The 25,484-nt window shown below is 44.2% G+C and overlaps 1 protein-coding gene across 2 annotated transcripts; it reads left to right on the forward strand.

The window, feature by feature from the left end:
• The first annotated feature begins 1,167 nt into the window (after positions 1–1,167).
• On the forward strand, positions 1,168–20,087 carry zgc:165507 (uncharacterized protein LOC561188 homolog). 2 transcript variants are annotated; one of them, XM_037459897.2, is made up of 5 exons: positions 1,168–1,517; positions 9,343–9,589; positions 14,983–15,126; positions 15,804–16,607; positions 16,869–20,087. In XM_037459897.2, exons 2-5 carry the CDS (start codon positions 9,373–9,375, stop codon positions 17,129–17,131), a joined length of 1,428 nt encoding a protein of 475 aa, XP_037315794.2. In that variant the 5' UTR covers positions 1,168–1,517; positions 9,343–9,372; the 3' UTR covers positions 17,132–20,087. The 2 variants fall into 2 exon arrangements, with proteins under 2 accessions (XP_037315794.2, XP_037315795.2); XM_037459898.2 differs by lacking the exon at positions 1,168–1,517 and adding an exon at positions 1,573–1,690.
• The last annotated feature ends 5,397 nt before the right edge of the window (positions 20,088–25,484 follow it).

Raw genomic sequence — 25,484 nt, forward strand, 5'->3', positions numbered from 1 at the left:
TGATGCAACTGCATCAATGGACCTTTTCAGCCTCTTTGGTTGCTCCACAACTCTCTTTTGTCGATCTGATATTTAGTAAAACCCTGTGAAGAAGAAATATTGTTAGTCTAAATGATAAGATCCTATATCTGGTCAGAATGTCTAACAATATATTCAAAAAGTATTACATTTTCCACAACGTAACACCTTTAAATGGCGTGGGATGCATTTCCTTTGTGACATTTGGCCACGTGCCAGGATTCCCTTGAAATAAATCACTCTGTGTTGACACGTTGCGTAGGCTATACAAAAGGGAAGGGCAAATATTTCTGACAGGATGAAAGAAGAGAGAGAGCATTTAACTGAAGTTATTTTCAGCAACTATGCTGCTGATGCGTTTTTAGCAATGAAAATATAATGATAATAATTCCTATCATTATAGTGAGTGAGGACTTCTGTACCATTGCAGCCTCATTACAAGCCAACAGCTCTTTCCTGATTAATTAAGTTTAGCAGATTTGTTCCATTGGTAACTTCATATGACCCACATTGTTTTTTGTGTGCAGTGTTCTTAAAAGTCCTCTTCACATTTGACAAGTCACTCTTATCAAATGCAAAGGCTTCACTGTGACCCCTTCCCATTAATCCAACGGGATTGAGCTCAAATGACCCAGATGGAGTTTTTCATTGGTGATGCCAGGGGCTTTACTCACGCAAAGAACATCGGATGTCGAAAGAGTAAAAGTAAATGTACAGAAAGTCATTCTGAAACCTTTCTGAGGCTTTCAGGGCCACTGACAGACTTACGCTTAATTTAATGTATAATTCATCTTTCATCTCAATATTAAAACTACCACTTCATCCTTTTTAATTATTGCTGTTATTATTATTATTATTAATAACAGTATTCAGAATAATACAATTTCAACCATTTAATTGAAATTTAGATTGATAGTCTTTATTCATGCTTTTACATTACGTGTTGTGTTGTTGAACTATTTCCAATGGTAACATGCATACTCATTTAGCTCCTTCTAATTATTATTATTATTATTATTATTGCTACTTTGTGTTCCAGTTTCTCAATGACAAGCTGCGGAAGTGTTTTATCTATCTGGCCACACTAAGAATGAAAATATTCGCCGTGGCACTTCAAGTCATACGGATCCATCCATCAGGGGAAGAGCCGGTGTTTTCATACCCTGAACGCGACACGACGCATGGACCGCCGTACAGCAGGCCCGCCCAGCGGGACTCCCGAGGCAGCGCGCATGTAACGAGTAACGAGTAACTGAGTCGATCCTTCCGAGCCGCTCTGGTCCAAAATAGACGCACGACGCGGCCAGCGCGCCGCCCTCTGCAGCCCGCGGGAGCGTCACGTCATCCAGCGCCTCGCTCGGGAAATTCGAACACAAGAGCCTTCAAACAAGCGACACGCATCTCTCTGATCCAAGGTCACACCGAGCCGGCATCCTGCACGCGCGCGCACGCACGCACACACACACACACGCGCGCGCGTCATCATCCCACCTCGAAAGGTAAAGTCATATTTTAATGTCTTCATTTTTTTTTTTTTACCGGTGATCGGGAGGATTTAACCGGGGCTTTCGGTGTCCTCGGGACGCCGCGGTATGCAGAGATGAGGTTGCGATGGAGGAGAAATACACGTATAACAATATACACGAGGCGAAGGAGCCTAGCGTCGGACGGCGTGAGTGTGGACGTTTGATTACATTCTGCGATGCGTTCAGGAGCAGTTTGCAGGGAGGTGTGCGTTTTCCTCTCCACGCGGTTTGTGCCCCGGCAATTCCCGTAGGAAATTATATATGAATCTAACAATTAAACCTGTTTTTTTTTAAATATAAATCAAAGGCAACTTGGACTGGGAGCGCCCGGTTTAGTCCATGTAGGCCGTGGTCATTTAAACTGGCTTCATCCGGTCCCTGTCCTTGCATCAGCAGCATCATATGATTAGGCTGCAGTGCTGGGGAGTCGCTCTGCTGTTGCATCCATTACTAGCACCTAATCCAACTTTTACAGCTTTCCTCAGAATGCCAGCAAACAGGGAGTTGTATTATTAGAAAGAGGGGTTTTGTGAAGTCGACAGGATGAGTTGTGAGTTCTCCACTTCCCTCCAGGTCAGCTGATGAGCTGTAAGAAGAACTTCATGTCCCCGTTTTCCACTGGACAATGTATCACTGCTCTCTATTTATTTAGACAGTTCAACACCATGAAAGGCTTTTATTCACCTAACTACTGGTTTGCTATGGAAGAGTGTCTCGATCATCTTTATGAGGGTTCAGCTAATGCCATTAGTTATTGATCCCTAGCCACTGTGGCCCAAAGTAACATCTACACGATTTGAGTTTGTGCCACAATGTTACAACTAAATGTAGAAAAAAATGATCATTAAGTCAGAGAACTAACTGTAATATTGGCAACACTGTATCGTCAACTGAAATATAGCTATAACCTAATCCTCCACAAGCGGATGGCCAAAGCTGTGTTATAATTTCTAACAATGCCAACATTGTCCACCTGCCAGCACCTAACCTCACAAATAGCCATGTTTCTTTTTTTTTAACCTGTTCACAGACTTACCACAAGCACATTGCTTGGCCTGATGGGCGTGTGTGTGGGACTATTTCCTGGACAGGTGCCGTCACTTCCTGTAGCTAAGATAACCTGCTAGATGCCAGCTTCATAGCTAATGGGAGAAATACCAATCCTCTCAGCTAATTCTCGTAAAAAAGTATGTTTCCCTGTTCTTTAAAAACAATACAGTAGCTTGTAGGATCAATACGCAGTTTGCACCACCGTCCTTGTTTGTTGAGGAGGACATTTTGGAAACAATGCTGCTCGTATCGGCCCCTTTAGGTCTGTTTGTATCTTTTTGAATATATTGTCCATGTTTTGTTTGCCTGTAGTGTCAGTCTGAGGGTTACCTGCACTCTTTGGTTGTTTTTCCACAAAATATGTTTCCTTCAAAAGCAGTGACCTCTCTGATCATGTGGGCGAGGACATTCGAGTCAAACTCCATTTTACATGTTTCATAACTCGGTTGTTAAAGGTCAACATTTTTGCCATATTTTGCTGGTGAGGTTGTTCTCTCGTAGTATATAAGGAATTACGCTGACAGGGTTGTGCTCCTGTGTACCTCACAGATATGAATGCATTTCTATCTGTGTTGTTGTTTTTAACGTTTGTATCACGGTGCGATGGGTCCACAACCTCCTTCAATGGTCTCCGGGGGAAGTCTGTTTTCTGATAACACCTGATATGGAACAAGACATTGTATTCCACTGTCACTAGATGACCTGTAACAACCCCACGCCCCCCAAAAAAACATCCAAATTGGGTTGTCAAGGTGTATGTAGTTTAGTTTTCATCCACACCAATAAAAGTTTTTACAACAATCCACTTATGGAACATTCAACAGATTTCCTTAAATATTTGACCCCATGTTTAACACCAATACCAGATGCACAAAGTAAATAGAGTGACTGATATAGAAGCTGGCAGACACAGACTTCATTTTTTTCATAATAGCAATTACAGTCATGTCTCAAAAGGAACATAATGATTATTTATTGTTACAAAAGGCTAAGTGGGTAAAAGGGTAAGTGCATCTGTAAATCTGTCATCATCGAGGATTTCAGCCAAGGAAATAAGAACATAACGGCCTACGTTTTTTTGTTTTTTTTGTTGCTAATGTTGCCTTCATTCAACAGTTGACTGGAAAGAGGCAGGAAAGTAACAAGGAGAGATAAAGTGCTGAAACAAAGACACAACAGAGACCGGTGCCTGTGACCTTCATGGCGTGTTCAGGGGTGTGGGAGAAGCGGGAGCTTGGGATTGGCTGTTTAAGTGTTGACGAGCCCACATGGAAAAAGTGGAATTGATGGCCTGAATCCCAGCATGTTATTGTGTCCACAGAGGTGTGCTTCTGTGAAGATGATTTAAGGGTCCTTTTTTTTTTTCTCAAACAGATTATTCTGTCTCGCCAGAGGTGTTTATGGAAATGTTTAATTCCACTTGAATGTTTTTTTTTTAATCAAGGTATTAACAAATACGTTGAATCTGAATTATAGTTATTATCTTATTGGTGAAATGTATCCTTTCTTTATCTTAAGAAAGCCGCTCTGCTTCAAGTGCAAGTGTGTTCTTCGCGGTCACGGAAGTGAAGCCAGACGCCGATAAGACGACTGAAACGGGTTAATGATGAACCGTTTGTACAACAAAGTGAGTTACTCCAAGGTTACCTCAGAGTTAATCCTGCGTTGCCATAACTCGAAGTCTTATGACCGTTGGTTTGGGCAGCAGGTGTGGTGTGAGGGTCATTCACTGTCACTGACAGTAGAGGTCGTCTTCCCTTTTGGCAGAGTTTAAAGAAGCTGCTTTATCTTAACGGCATTTAAATGGAACCATTGAATACTTCTGCTGTTCAAGGTCTCAGCAAATATTACGAGGCGGAGCCCGTAATCCCGGCGATGCATATCGTAAAGCGTATACAGGCTGAGCAGGAATGTCCTCTTGCTCCCGGACTCTCATTAAGACTTGTTCCCACCTCAGCACCTGTCAGTCAGCTCACCTTCTGTCGTCCTTCATTACAGCACGAGTCCTGCAGAGCTTCACAAAAGGCCACATTAAGAAACCATTACTGAGTAATCACTGGCCCGCTATCAGTGAAAGTAGAAAAAAGTGAGTCCACTTAGAAGTTAAGAAGTCAAAAGAAAGCTTTAATCAGTGTGGGAAATGGAGGGGAGGAGTTCTACTTCCTCTGAATGGTACCTTTGCAGTTCTTTTCTTCCCGTTTTAATTGCTGGCTCCAAAGAGTCTATCAAACACTTGTGTGAAAATGTCCAAATAGCTCTCAAATAACAAAAGAAGTTACCACATGAAGTTATCCCCACATGAAATTATTATTATTATTATTAAATGAATCATTTTCCTTGGTCGTGTTTGAGAATTATTGCTTCGGGAAGACGATACTCACAGCGACAAGAGGAACCTTTAGGAGATCTTACATTCCACTCCCTGGCCAAATTACTTACTGAATCATTTTATGAAATCTGTGAATGCTGTTGTTTGTTATTATGTCTATTCAAGATATTCCTTGTTAATATTTCATGTCAGTGAAGCCAAAGAGTAGACCTCTATAGAGACGTCCAATCTAGAGCCAGAATATGCGCAACAGAAAAAACCCGGTGTGAACAAAGTGTTACATTTAGCATGTGTGAAGTGCTGCAGCGCGTCTTTGTGAGCTGACGCCGGAATCGTTGGAATCGTTTGGCTCCAGCGAGGGCCACGGCAAAAAGTCTCCTTGACACCCCCATCCGTGACCTCCTCCTTTACCTAAACTTACTCTGAAATACAACGCTGAGGTCCCAGCGTGGCCCCTTGTTGTCATGTTACACCCGAGACCCCCTGTCCCTCCATGGTGCAAACAATGCAGTCCAGGCCTTCTGCCAAGGTACTAAGTGATGTCCTCGGAGGTCACACTGACAGACGCACAAACACGAGATGCACTCTAAGAATGTATTGCTGTCTGGTACACCCCATTAGCTTTTGCCAGTTGGGATGATTTGATTATAGAAACCCTATTTTGGTCCCTGAACTCCTACCTTTTCCTGGCTGCTCACTCAGCGCTGTTGTTCGAGCAGCGTCAACAATGTGAAGCCAAACATTTGTCTCAAGTACAAGCAGGGGACACTGGACACTGGGATTTCAACTGTGCGTCTTTGTGCCTGACAATCTTCCCCAAGCCTGTGAGAAAGAAGGGTTTTAGTGAAAGTCTTTTTGACCACAGGGATTAAATAGCAGAAATGGATTATAATATTCAGAACTATACATCTGAGACGTGTTTTCCTTGGCTTACAAAAAATCCTTAAAATCCCCTTGGGGATTGGGTCTTCTGGACTGCGACATGTTGACCACAATGTTTCAAGAGCCTCCCCGAATAGGGGACACTCAACACCGGCTATAGCCGGAGCCTTTCAGCTTTGTAAGTCATGTGAAGGTGCAGGTTTGTCCCGAAACTCTGCATTAACACACACACACAGACACACACACACACACACACACACACAGACAGACACACCCCACGCACTGTTGGTTGATCTGAACTCCTTGTCTGGCTACTCTCACCTAAAGGGAAGGGTATACAAAGTTGTAATTAGTTGGTTGCAATCTGCAACATAGCAATAGATGCCACTAAATCTTCCAACGTGTTCCTTTAAGACCTGACCTTAAGCTAGTTGCTTTTGATGAATAATGGTTTTTGGCCATTAAGCAATTCCTTAAGGAGATTATTCCACCATAATTCTTTGTTCTTTACCATGCTAGTGTTGCAGTCCACCCCTTTGCGTTCAGAATACGATTGGGGTCCTTTTCCGCATAGACATTTGGTGTATGAAGTGCATCCTTCCATCTCAGATGCTTTTGCCTGAACAGATCCACTTCTAGTTGAATCAATGGCGCTGTCTGCATGATGTGTGCTGCACCCCAAGCCTCAAGTCTATTTCCTTATGGTTTATTTGCACCAGAACATTTTCACGTCGGAAATGAGAATAATTTTCCCGATGGTGTTGACAAAGCTTCATTGTTAACCTGACATTTTGACGGATAAGTGCTGGTTGCAGTTGATAGATAGTTTCAGGCACCTTGGAGTTCAGTTGGAACCGGTCCTCACCTGTGTGTTAATACAACGTGTGGCGTCAGTCACTACTCTGTCCGTGGTGTCAAGTGAAGGACACGTAGGCACATGATGTGGATCCGGGCTTCTAAAAGGAGGTGTTGACATTCTAGAAACTGAAGGACGACGTTGCTCTGTTTGACTTCTCATATACTTAGTGTGGTTGATCATAAACCAAATTTGTCAAGCTTGTCTGGAAGTTTGCCTTGTCCTCCATTCTCCCTGCTATTTTATGGTCAATCTGTTCTGAGCTTCATCAACTTAAGCTGCTTATGAGTTTGTCCATGCATTGTCGTCACGTTCAATCAATCAAAACCAGTATCTGCTACCAGAGGGCTGCTGTGGACAGCCAGTAATCTGATTAGTGTGGATTAGACCTAGTATATGGAAAGGAATAATCTCCAACTTTGATTAAAGGGGCAACACAAAGCATATACACAATTATATTTCCATTCACCAAGCCAGTTTTTTAGGTGGTATTCCAACCAGTTAAAACCAGGTATAATAACTAACACCAATGCTCCAACGCAACATTTAGTGTTTTAGGCAACCAGCAGCACAAAATCAAAGTACCAACCAAACGAAAGCATGTTCCGCTGAGTGAGTTTTTGTTTTAAATTCGTAGACTTAATCAATAGAATTTCATTAATGTTGATTAGTTTGTCCTATTTATTTCCCCTGTTGGTTCATTCTTATAAAAATGTACATGTGACTCACTTATTATGTTTGTTTATTAGGAATTTAAAAATATATATATATATATATCCCAAACGGAGAGATAAGAGTGATTTCTTCAGAGAGAAGCAGTAACACCTGTTTTATATTTACTATGAATCAAACGTGTAATGTGAAAGGGCTCGCTTTGCCATGTCAAGCTTATTTTAGAAATGTAAGTTAATGTAAGTTAACGTTATAAGTTATAAACCAGTACCCTGCCTGCAGCAGCATCATTTATTGATGTTGGCGGCTGGTATTCATTCGGTCGCTTACAGACACTCAGACTGTGGTGTCCGTTTCCATTGAGGCTTTTGTGTTGTTCAATGAAGCTTGCTGCTGTAAGATGTAGAATTCCATCAACATTATTTTATAGCGTTGGTTCTTGTTTGTCAGCAACTGTAGCACCAAAGCGGCTTAGTTTTCCATTCAGATTAAACATGCTCTTATGGCCACTGCAGACATTTTCCTGGCTGAATTACGAATGCAAATTGCAAAGCAAAAATCTTTTCTTACACCAGATATCCACTGAGAATACAGGGGTTAGTCTGAAAAATACATGTTGTAATCCTACTTTACTGGTTGAACACTTTTGTTATATTATGTTAATGGTTGTCCATTAACATAATAAGTTGGTTCAAACGTTAAAGAGGTAAAAAGTAGAGCTGAAACCATCAGCTGATTATTGGAGTTGATCACAAAAGAAAATCGTCATTTTCAGTGGTTTTAGTCTTCTTTTTCCATGCCAAAATGCAAACATTTGCTGTTTCCAGCTTCTGAAATGTGAGGATTTAAATAATTCTTATTTGTTTAATATAATAGCATGAGGATAGGCTTAAGTATTGAAATATTGCTTGTAAAGAACAATCAATTTAAATACATCTCTTTGGGCTGTAGTGGATTTTAACAAAATGTAGGCCACCTCTAGCCAATATATCACATACCAAAGACAAACGTGCATTTTCAAATTTAGCCACAATTGCATGGATAAGAAATTCTGATCTATATTATTGGAAATAGGTAATTTAAAAGGACACCATTATTTTGGTATTTTTATTACATCACTTTATTTGGATAAAAGACGCACAGACTGAATACAAATAAAGAAGATTTTTCCAAATGTATTCAATAGAGATTGCGATTTCCTGACTTATAGATTCAGGTTAAAAAGGGGAGCTTTTCATGTATTTGTTAAGTGAGTAGTATAACCATAAAAAGTAATTAAGCCTGACGTGTAAAACCGGTGAATGCCTCCTTTAATTTCTCTCTTTTGCTACAATTAGCTATTGCAAATAGTAGGTACATGGTGCATCGGATCACAACACTGGCATTAAAGAGACAAGCGTAACCACGTCCTCAGTATGAACTATGACACAGCTGTAGGTTATTCCTGGCCGATTAGCAAGGTGGAGCTAATGCGGTTAGAGAGAGCCAAGACACAGCAGCTACTCGTGTTCTACTATGATGTGTGGTGTGTTTCTCCTTGAAAGGCGCTTTGTAAAGAAAACAAACTTCGAAGTGTGGATGTGGACATTTGTCTTTTAATGTGGAGTCAGGGTTTGTTTGCATTGTGCACAGCAACACCTGGGCTGAGACGCCTTCCTCCGTTCACAGCCTTTTGTCTAGTTTCCATGACTTCAAGGTCAATGCTGGGTGGGGCTGCTCCATTCAGGTGAAGTGAATGCACGCCCTCTGAAAGCCTTAATTATTACTGTGCAGGATGTGGACCTGTGGTGTTTCCTTGCCTCTCTGGTGTCATATTACCGCTGGCAGCTTATCTAAATGAAGGCACATATTTATTGACCACCTAACTAATCCCTCAGCCTCAATGTTTGTGTACTGTCAACATGAACCTGGGGATCGGATACATACGTATTGTTGGTAACGATGTGTGACATGTTCCCACGAGGACGAGACAAATGTTCCTCTTTCCCTTCCCCTTTCTGTCGTTGCAGTGAATAGTCAGCGTTGGTGGTGGGCCAGTGATGCCGCCCCCGTCCACCAGTTCCCCCGCCGTGCCTCCGCCAGACGGCGGCTGGGGGTGGGCCGTGGTGCTGGCGTCTTTCATCTCCATAGGCTTCTCGTACGCTTTCCCCAAGGCCATCACCGTCTACTTCAAAGACATCCAGATCATCTTTGACTGTTCCTACAGTCAGATCGCATGGATCTCCTCCATCATGCTAGCGGTCATGTATGCTGCAGGTGAGTCATTGGTTGGTTGGTATTACGTTATGACATATTCATTTCTTTTTATGAGCAAATCTGATCTTTAATCAAACCAGTTTTTTGTGGAGCCACACCCCTGTTGTTACTGTCACAGCTACCATGACCCACACTGTCACTAACTGCACTCACTTATAAACAATGACCAGACCTTTTGAATATTAAAAAAACTATTTCCGAAAGAAGCAAACAAAATGATCTACAATATGCGCTAAAAGGATATATCCAGGATGTCAACCCGATTCAGCTCTGAAAACCCATTAAGAGAAAAAGAACCCTACAGATCATGGTGTAAAAGTGAACAAATGTTCCTGAAATAAAGGATTAACATTGTTCCTATTCTTAGTCTATGTTAACTGTTAAAAAGCAAGCACGTATGCATTCAGTAAATATTCAATAGCAAGCGTAACACAGAAGCGCTAACGCTAGCTGTTGACAACAACAACTTTTTTAATCATGGTACGTATTAAGTAACCGAGTAACCTATGAAGCACAAAAATAAGTTCACAGTGACTGTGGGTCTACTGGAATCCAGGCATTATTATCACATTCAATGGAACAATGAAATAATCCCTCGAGAACATCCATTATGAACAAATGAGTACAAGTTTGAAACAATCAAAGTTTTTTCTTTTGATTAAACTTCTTGCTTGTTTTAACTTTGCTTGTACATCTTAAAAAAATGATAATGGTGCTGTTCTCCACAGAAGAACTTGAATCCAGGTCCAGTTTTGTTTGTTGCTAAAGGGGTAGAGATAGAAGTCGGTTGTGTTATCAGATCGTGACCTGGATTTTGAAGGCGCTGCATCACAAGATGCAGACACGCCGTCACATGACGGGCCTCCGGACAGCTAGAAAACCCAGCGTGTTCGACCAAACTGAAGCAACACGTGAGAGTCAAAAACAGATAGTGTACCTGTTCAAAGGTTGTAGATAAAGGGAAAAAATGGCATTCATAATCCATCTGTGCTTTGTATAATATATATAATATAAACAAATTTGAACAAACGTCACAGCTGGTCTTAACTTGTTGAATAAAGGCTCAGGGTGCGTTTCCCGTAGGTCATTTCTCCACCATATTGCTCTGGTCACCTGCTGCATTTCCCTCTTTGGCTTCAGCCCCAGAGCCTTGCTTGGCGTTGCCACGGCGGCCATCTGTCCACGCTGTAATCCTCCTGTCACTTGATCTGCTGGGGTTGTCCCCATCTGTAGCGGCCCACAGCAGCACTGGAAAGCTCATTTCCCACGTTTTATAGTGCAGCCACTCAGCCACTATCTTCCCCTAACCCTTGAGTAATACATGGGCTTTTAAACAATCAAATGTTTGTTCTGTATTGCGGCCACTATCTTTGAAAAATGACAAGCAGCAAAATGCACTTTGCTCTATTGTAACTGTTAACCCGTTGGAAATGAGAGAAAACTAAACGAGCCAGAACCAGGTCAGAACCAGTACCATAATATTGATGTATATCAATAAAGTCACGGTTCAGCAACAATTGCCAAGTGCTGCTCTAGCTTGGCAATGACTGCACGTCACTATCGTGTGGTGACAGCATCAATATGTTCAGTTACTAAGCGATTAGCTCTTGCTACTCATTCATACATATTGATTAGACTCATTTGCTATTCATTAAAACATCTGCTCTTGTGTTCTGCCCCTTGCGCTGATGAAGCAATCACTGTTTGAAGGTTTAACGACTCTCTTCTGACTGCTGTGTGTGTTTGTGTGTGTGTATTGGGGTTTCCACAGCTCAGTCATAACCATGAACCCGCCTGATAATGATACCCAATAATATTTATCCGATTTGCAGAAAATTGCTTCTAATTCTAATTCCTGTCCAGTGCAAAACTTGTGTGTACAAACTTTCACAAACTCGGAATACAAATCCGATTCATAAGCCAGAAGAAGTGAAATCCATGATAGAGTTGATCCATCAATCAACAATCAGAAGGTTTAAGGTTTACATGCAAACGTTTCAGTCTTCTACACAGGAGACAGTCGACAGTAACTGTTTTCTGTGGCTCCACGAAACGATCAAGGGCCAGATTAATCTTGAAAACTCTGCACTCTGTCCCATGTTTCCACAATGACCACTGCTTTTTTACCAGACATATTTTTTTTAGCGATAGAGGTAAGATCAATGAACCTTAATAGTGGTTTTTCTTAATTCTGTATTTAAAGGTGTGCTAATATTGTAAACAATTGTATTCAAGGGCCTTTCGGTTCTGAATAAGCTTGTAGATGATGAGAGCATACAGTTTCCAGCCACAAAATTTGTATCACTATCTGTCCTTTGCAAAGCCGGGCTGTGCATGTGTCAGCTGGCCCCTTCGCAGCGCTCCAGTCACTCCGTCCCTCCGGCAGCGCTGCAAGCCGCGCTCTGTGATGACGCACTTTAAGCTGCAGGCGGCGTGTCCGTGTTGGATCAGTGTCGCTAATCCACAGAGAAAGGAGGGACTCGACCTTGGGCGAGGCAGCGTGAAAACAATGCGAGCCTTCGCTCTACACGCTGTGAGTCATAAACACAGGGAGACGCCGGGCGCCAAATAACCCCCCACAAATGTGCAGTTGACGTTCGCACCTGTTAAGTAGTTAAGTAGTTAAAACCAAACTACTAACTGGGTTTTAGATTCAGGGAAGCTTTGCAGCAGTTCTGTGTGTTGTATATATTTGAATTGTCAAACTTGTCTTCTGCAAATACTAGGTGTTATTCATTATTTTAACATAACCAAGGCTTTTTATATACATGTTGTCTTCTTTCCTAAAAAGCTTTTCTTGAGATAGAAAAGTGTTATTTCTCTTCAGGACCCTGAATGTACTCTGCAGTCTTCAAGTTACTATAGATTAAATGATTCACAAAGCATCGTCAGAAATACATTGAAATAATGTCTATGAGTTATGTAAATTAAGTAGTGAAGAGCGAAATCTTTTTAAATAATGTAATCAATTGTTTAATTACCATTAGGGTTGTAAAGTTTCTGGTAAATTTCTGTAAACTTTCCATGAGAAGTTAAGTTTCGTGGCGAGGGGAAGGGATGTGATTGGTTGAAAATGAGGGCAACATCTAATTGGCTACAGGTTCAAAAAACACATTTGCGAATCCAGCCATTTCAGGGGAGTCTCAAAGAAACCACACACAAATGTGGAGCGATCCACACAAAAACATACAAATGTAGAAATATATTCGTAAATATAAAAGGCTGTGTTGATTTCTTTAAGGTCTTAAGCCCCCCACGATTACCTGTAATATGAAGGCTGTCTCTTTGTTGCGAGAAGCTCTGCCCTGGCCCTCTCGCTGAAACCGGGCATTGCACCGTCTTCTAGTGCAGCGTAAAAATAATCCTGTTTTGATTCGCTGCTCTCATTTGCGTTTTATCTGCTGCCAGCTGAGCAGCTCCGCTGGGAAAAGGGCCCACGCTGACACGGCGCTCACTTCCCATTCGAGATTTCTACAAATAGTCTTTTTCTTAAGAGAGAAGTAACCCGAGTAAAACTGAACTGGCAAGCTCTGTGTCACCAGCCCATATTCTCCAACCCTTTAGGCCACCATGTCAGTATCACCCGGAGTGATGCTGCCCCCTGTTACACAGCTCTAAACTTCACCCCAAAGCCCCTTGTCAACTTAAAAAAAAAAAAAATGTGTATAAACTTTTCCTACAATGCCCGCAAATATCTATGCAATGGGCTGGCTGGACACCGAGCCGCTTCCAAAAGTAGTCCGCTTCCACTTCTCTCGACTTTATCCCATTTGAAGTGTGATGGATGGCCAGCATCATCTTGAGCTGTTCCAGCCTCGTCTCTGCGGCTCACATTAAAGGGTCGTGGATAAAAAAATGGTCAGACACATTTCTATATGTGTCATTCCCTTTCGGGATCTAGGTGGTTATATTTAGTTTCGGGGTTTTGTCCGCTGTGAAATGAAGTCCATGCCGCGCCTGGCCAGAAGATGATAAGCCTTTTTCAATGGAGGCAATGTGCAGGCTCAGGGGCTTCCTCATCCGGGCCGATTCGGGTCCCGCCGAACTCCCGAGAATAATGATCACCGCAGAGGATGCAAATGAGAGGAACCTTCCTCAAGGTCGAGAAAAAAGATTCTTGCAGAGTAAATTAAGTCGGATGACGCTTAGCCCGTTGTGGCTTTTTAAATTGCACTGGGCCTGGCAGAGATATGATACATATTCTGGCTGGTAATGACATTATTATCTTAATAGGAAACATCTTTCATTACTTTTCACCCTCCCTTTTGATTTACACCTCCCGTGCATAAAAGACAGCGTAGGGTTAGGGGACTGTGTCAATTATAAGATGTAGATAAGTGCTTTGAGCGGCAACAGTATTCATTGGATGTAACAGAGATACACTACTAGTCAAAAGCTTGGGCACGTTTTCTCATTTAATTCAATGGGAGAGGGTGTCCAAACCTTGACTGGTTGTGTATAACTGATCTAATGTTGCTGTATACTGCAAATGACAAAATGTAAACATTGGAACAGAAAGAAAAAAGGCTAAAATATTTCTTAAAATATTATGTAAAGTCATCCTCTTCTCTCAAAAATTCACAAAATCGAGTCACTCCAGTAAATAGACATAGGAAAGGTTTGGGCTTTTCTGAAGTATAGTCATGATTGACTTCATTATCGACTGGTCAAACATTTTTTTTGATTTGGTCGTTTAAACACAGATTTCTGATAAGCGACCCCCCGCCGTTGATATATTACAACTTATAGCAGTTCCAACTAATTCAGCTCACGATATAGTAAAAGCATGTGCCTAATAATAAAGTGCAAACTGTCGAACCGGGTGGCTTTGTAAAACCCTACGGACATTCACTGGCAGTTTGGCCATTAATATTACTGTTGACCTTTTGTTTTTACTTCTAATTGAGGCATTAAAATAATTAAGTTAAGTCGGGATTCGGGCACAATCTAATTAACCTCATTTAAGACGAGTTGTCTGTGTCTGGCACAGCTTTACAGTTGGAATATAAGAATATAAGGATTGCATACTCCAGATTTACATTATTAAAATGTATTTTTACTTGTATGTGAAACGTATGAGATTCCGCTTATTCAAAACTCTACAATGTTACTTGATGCACCTGCTTTCTTTAGTCAGACAATGTGGAATACGCACTGCCGGTCTTGGACAACGGATTGTCAGTCACTTCCTTTAAATCCATCTGGCACGAGATGATGGGAGTGGCGTGTTTTAAAAATGAAAACCACTTAGTTGCTGCTATCAATAGGCGCGGGGCTCCCGCGGGCGTGCAGCACTAACCCGGTTAAACCATTATGCTTTCACTTTCAGTTATCCTGCCTACTGTAAACATATGACATGCATGGGTTGATCTCATCTTTTCCCTTTGCTCCAGGTCCCATCAGCAGCATACTGGTCAACACTTACGGCTGCAGGCCCGTTGTCATGATGGGCGGCTGTCTCTGTGCCACTGGCATGATCCTATCTTCCTTCTGTAACAGCGTGGTGCAGCTTTACCTCTGCATTGGGGTCATAGGTGGTAAGTCCACCAAAATCCACTTAGCTCCATTTGATGAGCCGCTACGTCTAAGTAGCAGGTTAAAAATAAAACTATTGTTTCTATGGTTCATTCATCTATTCTGGTACCCATGGTAACTTATTGTACTGTTTCTTTGACAGATTGTAAACTAACTGTTAATAAATTAATTCAATATTTATATTAAAAAGATTGTTGAATAAAGAAGCCTTTATGTCATTAAATTTGAAAGGGGGTGGAAAAATGTGTAGAAAAAGAAAATAATTCTTTTGGTAAATATTGATATAACTTATTGAGATGGCTTACTGTTTGACCAATAATAACCATGTAGATGTTAAGCAACTATAATGTTTACCTTTTTCCTTATGAACATTTATCTTTCAATAATTTGTAACGACTGTTTAACGGAAAATTCTACTGATGCTGATGAGAACTTCATTAGTTTTCCGGTAACTTGCTCATAAATCCAGCTGTCAGTCTTTAGAGCCATGATGCTAGCACGTTGATAGATAGTTGTTAAAGCAAAGACATCAAAAGTACTCAGTAACTTAGTTTCTTTTCATAGGAACAAGAAGTAAAACCCATAATTTTTAGTGTTCTTCAGCATTAGCACATTAACAGTTGATGCATAACTGTTACCACATTTAACGTTAGTCCACCTCTGTCATCTCTACTCATAGGACTTGGACTAGCCTTCAACCTGCAGCCAGCCCTGACTATGATAGGCAGATACTTCTGTAAGAAGCGTCCCATTGCCAACGGACTGGCGATGGCAGGCAGTCCCGTGTTCCTCAGCACCCTGGCTCCTCTCAACCAGTACCTCTTCAACCAGTTTGGCTGGAGAGGCAGCTTCCTCATCCTGGGTGGCCTGCTATTGAACTGCTGCGTGGCCGGGTCCCTCATGAGGCCCCTGGGGCCGCCGCAAGGCAAGCTCAAGAAGGACGAAGAGTTAGCCGCCATAACCACCTCCACGAAAGAGAAGCGAACCGCCTGGCAAACATTCAACAAGTACCTGGACCTGTCCCTCTTCAAGCATCGCGGCTTCCTCATTTACCTCTCGGGCAATGTCATCATGTTCCTGGGCTTCTTCGCACCCATTGTCTTCCTCGCGGCCTACGCCAAGGACATGGGCGTGGATGAGTACTCGGCTGCCTTCCTGCTCTCCGTTCTGGCTTTCGTCGACATGTTTGCCAGGCCCTCCATGGGGCTGCTGGCCAACTCGCGCTGGGTCCGGCCCCACATCCAGTACTTCTTCAGCTTTGCAGTGCTGTACAATGGAGTGTGCCACATCCTTTGCCCACTGGTGGAAAGCTACACCGGTCTGGTGGTGTATGCGATGTTCTTCGGCTTTGCTTTTGGCATGGTCAGCTCCGTGCTGTTTGAAACGCTGATGGACCTTGTTGGGCCTCAGAGGTTTTCCAGTGCTGTGGGACTCACCACCATCGTGGAGTGCTGCCCGGTCCTCATCGGTCCTCCTCTAGCAGGTATGATCGGTCTGTGCGAGAGCGTAGATCATTCAAACTCATGCACAGTTCGCACTGCCTGTACTTTCAAGGGTTATCCAACGGTACCAACGGATTTTGTTTCTTATCCGTCTGCAAACTATGCAGAAATAACAACATTTTCTTGCAGTACTTGCATGGAGTTATGAAGGAGATTACTTTTTCATATGAAATTAACAGCGAGCCTTTTTGCTCAAATGGGTCTCCGTGGTAATACTTAACATTGGATGTCTTGTCTTGCAGGGAAACTGGTCGATCTCACAAACAACTACAAGTACATGTATTTCTGCTGTGGCGCAGTAGTGATCCTGGCCAGCATTTGGCTCTTTATCGGGAACTTCATTAACTACAGGCTCCTGGAGCGTGAGCGCAAGTGTGCAGAGATGTACAAACCGACTGAGACAGAAGATCCAGACAAAGTTCTGGGTCAGAAGGCGGCCGACGGGGAGGCGCAGGCGTCGGAGGAAAAGGGCGACGAACCAATGCAACGGGAAACCAACATCTAGACCCCTCTGCGCAGCCAACAGCTCACCCTCCCCTCCGCGACAACCTCGCAACACACTCCACCACGATCAAACCAGGCCAAGCCTAGAGGTGCCTCTATTTGTGGTCCTCTGCACTTCTGTGAAACTGCAACTGCCAAAGGAACGACTGCAGGAGGCTGCGAGGCTCAATATCTGTTTGTTGTTTGTTAAAGAGCTGCGACTATAACAGGAATGTTAACCACAGAGAAATGTTTAAGATATTGCATGCATATGGGGAAACCAAGTCAAAAAACTGAATGGGAAACAGTGTAGTAATATGTACTTCAATATGTGTTTTGCCGCGTTCACCTCATATCGGATTTACTGTCAAAAGAAATTTGTATCAAAACCTGAGAGCGGAAACCACGGATGTTACAGATGATTAGAAAATTGATTTCTTTGGCTGATATGAGTTATATCGTTGTCCCAACAAGTTCAACAACAATATTTAAGCTGTAGTAACATCCCTTTCTTCCCGGGTCAGTCTTCCTATATGACGTGAATGCAGCATCAGCGCGCTGCCAAACTGAACCAGCACCAGCAGACTGAATCCACGCTCCAGTCGGAATGGTCTCTCTTCTTCACAACACAAGAAATATTTGGTACTCAAGGAAAGGTTAAATCAACAAGAGAAAAGCGCTGCACAGGTCAGTCCTGTTGTTGGAAAGTCATCGGTTTCAGCTCCTTGGAGAGGTTTTGAGAAACACTGAATCCTAACTGCATTCACACCACGGGTAACTTGACTTATGAGCAATTTTTGAAGATTGTTGGGATATCTGAATGTCCAGTAGTCGTTCACATTAAAGTGGCTGCTTTTACCGATGGGAACGTTATTGAAATCATATCAACGGGGAGCAAAAGAGGATCGGAAATCTGATGACGTCAGTTTGTTGAGCCTAAAGTGTTTGGCTGATTTTCCTCGGTTGGTCAGCTCCGCAGGATGTGAAAAACTCCTGATGACTTGTTGATTTTGTTGCCCGCAGCGTGAATGCAGCGTTCGGAATCCCAGTGCAGCAGGAAATGGTTGATCCATCTGGTGGTATGTTTCATGCAAGAGCTCAAAATCCTAATTGCACTGTGTTTTAAAATGGCATTTGGGTGCCATAAAATCCACGCTTCCAAAAATAATGAACAGATGTTTTCACAGCTGGGGATGCTGTTGCCCGTGTATCATACGGCCCGCCTTTGCACTCTTACGTTGTGTAGCGAAACCTGCGCAAATGTCCCACTTTAATACTTCCAACGAAGTCATAAAAGGCTTCCTGCACGTCGTTGATTGTTCCATATTGCCCTCGTATAGTAAGTACGCTGAAAGAGAAATGGCCCCAAACAACATTAGAGAAAAATGCTGCGATTAAACAAGTTTAACTGTGGTTGAATGTAATTTCCTCTGTGAGCCTTAACAAGGTATAAATGACCAAAAACCATCTGCATAACAGTGGCATTTCTACAGACAGAGCCCATTAGCAATATAATTCCTCATATTCTAATGCAGATATACAGGGAAATGTGTTTCTTGTGCGATACATTGCCTTAAATGTAATGTGAAAAATGCAGGGGTACGTATGGGGAATTATATTATACGAAGCGGATAAACCTTTGTGTGTAAATGTGACCCACCTTTTCTGCTGTGAATAACTTTAATATGAGAAACCAGTGTTGTGTCCTCTGTTGGTCTCCTAACATGTCTGTTTTAATGTTGAAGTTATGAAATTCCATGATTTTGTTCTGTAACTAACTTATTGAAATCCACATCAGAATGGAAATATGAAGAAAAATACTACAGTTGCTTCTAATCACTAAATGCTATTGAAGGACAATATTTTGAAACGTATTGCGTTCAAAGGAGTGTGCGTTTTATGACACAATGGAACCTGTGCTGTAAATGTCAATATTGTCTGACATTTTATTCATTCCAGATGTTTTGTAAATGTCACCCTGCCGCGCTGTCAATGTGTTTTGATCAATAACCTGTGGCTTTGGTGTGAAACATTGTCCTAATCGTGTCCTGTCCCATAACAAAGACAACACATTTCAAGAACAAATGTCATTTTTTCATAGCGGTCATGAACAACAAAAAAACACAAATGTGTATTCTAAGTAATGCAAATGGGTGTCCAGCTGTGTAGCAGGAGCTCATATCTATGTGTCTTCACCTGGTTCATTAACTCCACATGCTTTGTTACTGTGAAATCCCATCTGGAAAATGGGGGTGTTTGACCAGATGGATTCTGAGGACATTTATTGTAGATGAGATCATTTCTGAAGGATCTGCACACTTGTTCTCACGGTTCCATTTGAAAATGTGCTAGTCAGGGTATATTGCCATGTCTTTAGCCTCCTTATAGCTTTAGTTAATGACTAACATTAGAACCTTATGAATGTTACCGTATCATGCTGGCACTTCATTAGTGGAAGGAGATGCTACTGAAATCGGATGTCACTGTTCATGACGCCTCTCACTGGGAAGGATAGACTGCTGCTGTACAATCACTTTTTACCAAATAACACTGCCCCCTGCTGGTTCTTAGACACCTAGACCAAACTGTACAAGAAGGCCAAGCTTCCCTTTCCTCTCACACACAACGGTTCAGAAATTCATTTTTAAGATGTCCGAGCAAGGTTTTAGTTATTCATGGGGGATGTAAGTGCATCAGTAACTTTTACTTTTATTGTACTGTCCATATGATTATACATTTTGGGTGTGTACTTGCTAGGTACACAAACAATTAAACGCAACCTTGTAATGGTTCAGAGAAACTAAGGGGAGTAGCATCGACTTCCAACATATTTTCCCCCACAGATGTTATTTTTGCTCCAATCATTTGTTCTCTCTAATCAGTAGTAGAAGCTTAGTCGAAACACTATAATCTGCTGAGCAGCGGTTCCCACAATCATAACACGACGGGAGGAATTAAAAATGATCATTAACACAAAATTGCTGTTTTCTTGTGAAATTCTTGACAGTCAAATCTTTTGACGCTGTATTAAATCCATAAAGGTTTTTTTTTTAGCCATAAAGGTTGGGGGCTGCCTGGTCACAGATACCTGACTTTGCCCTCTGCTAATACGGAGCTCGGTCACAATGTTATCGTATTCTCCTTACTGTACTTGATATTTGTTCCAACTTAAGCAAGCATACCATGTGTTTTGGTTATTTTTGTTTATTCAGGACAAATGGCTAATTGTAATATTTCAATCCCAAATGAAGAGAATTGATCTGTTTGTTTGACTGCACCACAAGCCTTATGAATTATAATGCATACCCATGCTTTGGGTACAATTACAAGGCTTGAAGTTAAAATGAAATGAATAGGAATTACTTTGACCCCTCTTTGATTATTTCTGTGCTGTGTGTTTATTTAAATAAATGTTTTATGTTTTCACTTTAGGAAATGCTATGGCTAAAAATGTTTTAATAAGTTATATAGTTGTATTTTTTCCTGATGTATGGGAGCAATATACAAAGGCTTTAAATTCTGCAAGGGACTGGAACAGATGTCCCTCAGTTTCCTCAGTGTTTATCGGATGGAGCATTTGTATGTAGTAAGAAATGCTTTTATGACAGGGCCAAGTCATGAAAGCATGTTTTTTTTACAGCTATTGAGTGAAGATCCCTGGAATAAGTGTGACGTCTCGCCATTTAAATATTTGTTTTAAATTTCTGTTTTGATTCTGCATTAGGTGATCAAACTGGATGTCTCTTATTCAGAAGACCTTTTCTTTTCTGTCTTTGAAATCAGGAGTTTTTAGTATCCATTCAGAAAAAAGCTGATTTTTCAAGAAGCTACAATCCCTGCCCCCTAAGCCAATGGGATCATTTCTGCCTACTTTAAGCGTTTTAAGACCGAACAAAAGTCCAATCTGTGAAAGGAAGTCTTGCAAAGATGCGTATGCGTTATTGGTGTGGATTGTATACTTGGCGGTTTGCCACTGGGAGGCTGAAGGACTGTTGATAACATCTCTGTGCCTTATTATGCTATAAACAGCTTTTGGTGAACACACTAAAACATGTTCTTGTGTTGCTCAAATTATAACATTGAGGTTCAAGTCTGTCTTTTTTCTTACTGATTGTATGTTTGCAAACCTACACTTGATGTATGTGCTTTTTCATCCGAAACCTCCACACTTAACACATGTGATCATCAGATATCGTCAAAATATGTCTAAATATTTGTATTAACTTTATATGTTAGGATGCAAATGTTTTTTGAAGACATTTTAGGACAGCTCACATGTTTGGACCTCAGTGCGCTTGTTTGTCTCAGCATTAAAGCCATCAACGTCCTTCCAGTAGCAGGCGTGCTGTGTGCTGCCCCATCAGGGGAACCCCTCTGGCAGTGCATCGTCTGTCCCTCTACCTCTACAGTACCATCCAATACAGATTCATTTCATTAGAAATAGTTCTCACCTATCACTGTAGTAAAATAAAGTATATATCCAAATAATTGTTTGCCTATTGTTTGTTTCTGAGTGTACGGTTTGACCGATGGGTTATAAAACAAGCTATGAGGATAAATGCTGCTTCAGGGCTAAGTGCTCAGATGTTTCCATCAATACTCTCGGCCTCTTAATGACAAAGCAATATCGGGATATTGGATTTGTGAATTCATAAAAAAAAAAAAAAGAGCCTCACATTAAACAGAAGTAATCGGAACCTTTGCTGGAATACTCTGAGTTTCCCTTTTCTCTTGACCATCTTATTGATGTTTCTTCAGAGAAGAACTTTGCCGGAGAAACTAGAGGTAAAACAGCTGGACCCAGATCAGCGTGACCTCACAATCAGACAACGGACCGGCGTAAATGGGAATAGTTACGATGAATAGTACTGATTGACTAGCCCTACCAACAAAAAACAAATCCACCAGCCGCCACTGTTCTACACGTTGACTGGAGCACACTTGTGGTCACTCAGATAGATTGCAAAAGGTCTGTAATGTTTCAGCTGGCAGTGCAGCATCAGAGCCAAAGCCAAGCCAAGGAGGTTACACATCATTTCAGACAGAGCGATGAGCTAATAAACCACCAGGAAAAAAGCAGAACCTGCATATGGTCATAGTATAAGCCCTTTAGCATGTCCGCACAATGAATAACAATAAAATAATATAATATGTGTGTGTGTGTGTGGTGGCGGGCGTGGTTTCGGCTCGGCTGCAGAGGGAGAGAGAGGGGGAGTGGCTCGGGGAACAGTGCCAGGTGGAAACACTTGGCAACCAGCTGGGGGGAATTAACGGGTCTCCTCTCGCCCCTATAAACAGTGAGGCGAGCGAGGAGGGAGGGAGGAGACGGACCGACCGACCGACCGAGCGAACGAATTAATTGATGAATTGTGCGAATAAAAAGCATTTTGTGAAACCCACCACCCTGCGGTCCTGTGCCGTGTCTTCAACCCCACGCACCCACACCGTACAGTGGCGCCCAACTAGGTATGGAACCCGGCGATCAGCAGGCGGAGGGGATGGCGCAGCCGGCGATCGCGCTCGGGCGGATGCTGGGAGAGATCGCCGCGATGCAGCGGGAGCAGGCCGAGGTCAACCGGCACTTTCTGGGGGCGCTCCAAGCCCAGTCGGATCGGCAGACCCGGGTGTTGGAGCAGCTGGTGGCCCGGCCAGCCGCGGCAGCACCGGTACCGGGTCCCCCGGCGTACGCGGGGGTGGTGCTGCATAAAATGACGCCGGCGGACGAGGTACAGTCGTACCTGGAAATGTTCGAGGCGATGGCGGAGGCATGCGGGTGGCCGGCGGACGAACGGGCAATCCGCCTGCTGCCACTACTGACCGGAGAGGCGCAGACAGCTGCCCTGGGTCTGCCGCCCGGGGCAAGACAGGACTACGCCGGGGTAAAGAGGGCCATCATGGACCGGCTGGGGCTCTCCCCCGAGGACCACAGGCGGCGTTTCCGGGAGGCGAGGCTGGGTCCGGAGGACCGTCCGTTCGCCTTTGCTCAGCGGCTACGGGACGCGGCCAACAGGTGGCTGCAGCCGGAGGGCGCGGGTGGCGCACCGGCGGTGGTGGAGAAGGTGGTGACGGAGCAGTTTCTGCGGGGGCTCCCGCCGCGGACCTCGTCGTGGGTCCAGTACCACCGTCCGGCGACGTTGGAGGCCGCGGTCACCCTGGCAGAGGATCACCTGGCGGTCCACCCCGGCGGACGGGGCGACGCCGGGCGCCCGCCCGCGCCGCCGCAGCCGGTCCCCACGCCGCGAAGGAGGACCCAGCAGCCGGCGGCAGGGTGGCCCTTGCCGACGCCGCGGTCACCAGCTCGTACCAGGGGGGCCGGGTGTGGTGGTGCGTGCCTGTGATCCAAGTTACTGGGAGGCTGAGGCTGGCGGATCGCTTGAACTCAGGAGCTCTGGGCTGCAGCGGACTGTGCCGAACGGGCGTCCGCACTAAGTACGGTATCTGGGGTACCACTTGGGGGGTGGGCAGGTGCGTCCTCAGGTGGACAAGACGGCAGCTATTGCAGCCTGCCCGCGCCCTAAGACAAAAAAAGAGGTGAGGCGGTTTTTGGGGCTGGCGGGTTACTACAGACGGTTCATCGCCGGCTTTGCGGACCTCGCCAGCCCCTTGACCGACCTGACCCGGAAAGGTGCGTCAGATCCGGTCCAGTGGTCGGAGCAGTGCCAGCGGGCGTTTGAGAAGGTAAAACAGACTCTCTGTGGGAAGCCACTCCTCCACACACCTAACTTTTCTCTCCCGTTTGTTCTGCAGACCGACGCGTCGGACAGAGGGCTGGGGGCCGTTTTGTCCCAGGAGGTGGAGGGGGTCGACCGCCCCGTTGTCTACATCAGCCGGAAGCTATCGGAGAGGGAGGCCAGGTACAGCACGGTGGAAAAGGAGTGCCTGGCCATCCGGTGGGCGGTGGGCTCCCTGCGCTACTACCTCCTGGGACGCTCATTCACCCTCTGTTCGGACCACGCCCCGCTCCAATGGCTCCACCGCATGAAGGATACTAACGCCCGGATCACTCGGTGGTATCTGGCCATGCAGCCTTTTAACTTCAAGGTGGTCCATAGGCCGGGGACGCAGATGGTCGTGGCGGACTTCCTCTCCCGCCCTCTCGAGGGAGGGGGGGGGGAGTAAGCTAGGCCGGACGGCTCCCCGGCCTAAGTCGGGCGGTGGGGGTATGTGGTGGCGGGCGTGGTTTCGGCTCGGCTGCAGAGGGAGAGAGAGGGGGAGTGGCTCGGGGAACAGTGCCAGGTGGAAACACTTGGCAACCAGCTGGGGGGAATTAACGGGTCTCCTCTCGCCCCTATAAACAGTGAGGCGAGCGAGGAGGGAGGGAGGAGACGGACCGACCGACCGAGCGAACGAATTAATTGATGAATTGTGCGAATAAAAAGCATTTTGTGAAACCCACCACCCTGCGGTCCTGTGCCGTGTCTTCAACCCCACGCACCCACACCGTACAGTGTGTATCTCCATTAACAGTCAGCACACGAGATCACCTGGAGGGGACCAGCGGCTCTCATTACACTCAAAGTGAAACTCCTCCCGCTCTCCCTCTGCCTCAAACCCGCCGATAATGAATTCTGCCTGGTAACCAATCCCTACTCCCACCCCACCACCCCCCCCCCCCCATCATTCCCCTCCTCCCACCCCCCCTCTGTCTCATTAGCATGCGATGCTACGAGGGGCTGCGCGTGCCGATCATGGCTGGAGACCGCGAGGCGGTGTTTCAGGCTAGATATTAATGGGGCGCTAAGGGTCAACAGGAGATGAGAGAACAATAAGCTCCAGTTCTCTGGGGGGGGGGGGGGGGGGCTGTTGGGGTTTGAATGCAGAAGAAGTTGACCTTCAAAAACAGTATCAAACTGTATTCCCTGTAGTGCTGCAGAGTTTCAGGTCGGCTGCCTTTGAGTCCCGGCTGTTGGCTGTCACGCTGCCACATAGGCTAACCACACCTCACTAACAATGTTGTGGTAATAGGTTAAAGACTGAGGGGATGCAGGTGGGCCCCAATGGAGATGTTAGCATGCGTTTGATGCAGCGTTAAGCTGCTGATGTTGTACATCTACCTGCCCCCATTAGCTCTCGTCCCTCTGATCTCCTCTCTTCTGACTGCACAAACCTGAAACAGGACTGTATGTGTTGTGAGTCTGGATGCCACGTGCAACAGTGGTTCTGCTGAGGTTTCCTGTCAATTAAGTTATGGACGTTATCCAAGATGAAAATAGTTATTTGTGCTGTTTCTGGCGACGTTTTGCATACAAAATACCCGGAGCACACTTCCTGTTTCACCTGGCATCAGCTGTCGTGTTCATGCTTGTAATGTTACTGGCTCATTCACAACTTTGTCGCTGTCAGCTGACTTGTAACTTCCAATCAAGCTGCCGGAA

Source organism: Pungitius pungitius, chromosome 2 (genome assembly GCF_949316345.1).
Source record: "Pungitius pungitius chromosome 2, fPunPun2.1, whole genome shotgun sequence".
NCBI lineage: Eukaryota > Metazoa > Chordata > Actinopteri > Perciformes > Gasterosteidae > Pungitius > Pungitius pungitius.

Bases quoted from the DNA above. Each gene is read 5' to 3' on its own strand.
- zgc:165507 (XM_037459897.2), top strand. From the start codon at position 9,373: ATGCCGCCCCCGTCCACCAGTTCCCCCGCCGTGCCTCCGCCAGACGGC. The intron at 15,127-15,803 runs GTAAGTCCACCA...CTCTACTCATAG, and splicing joins CTGCATTGGGGTCATAGGTG to GACTTGGACTAGCCTTCAAC. The intron at 16,608-16,868 runs GTATGATCGGTC...CTTGTCTTGCAG, and splicing joins CATCGGTCCTCCTCTAGCAG to GGAAACTGGTCGATCTCACA.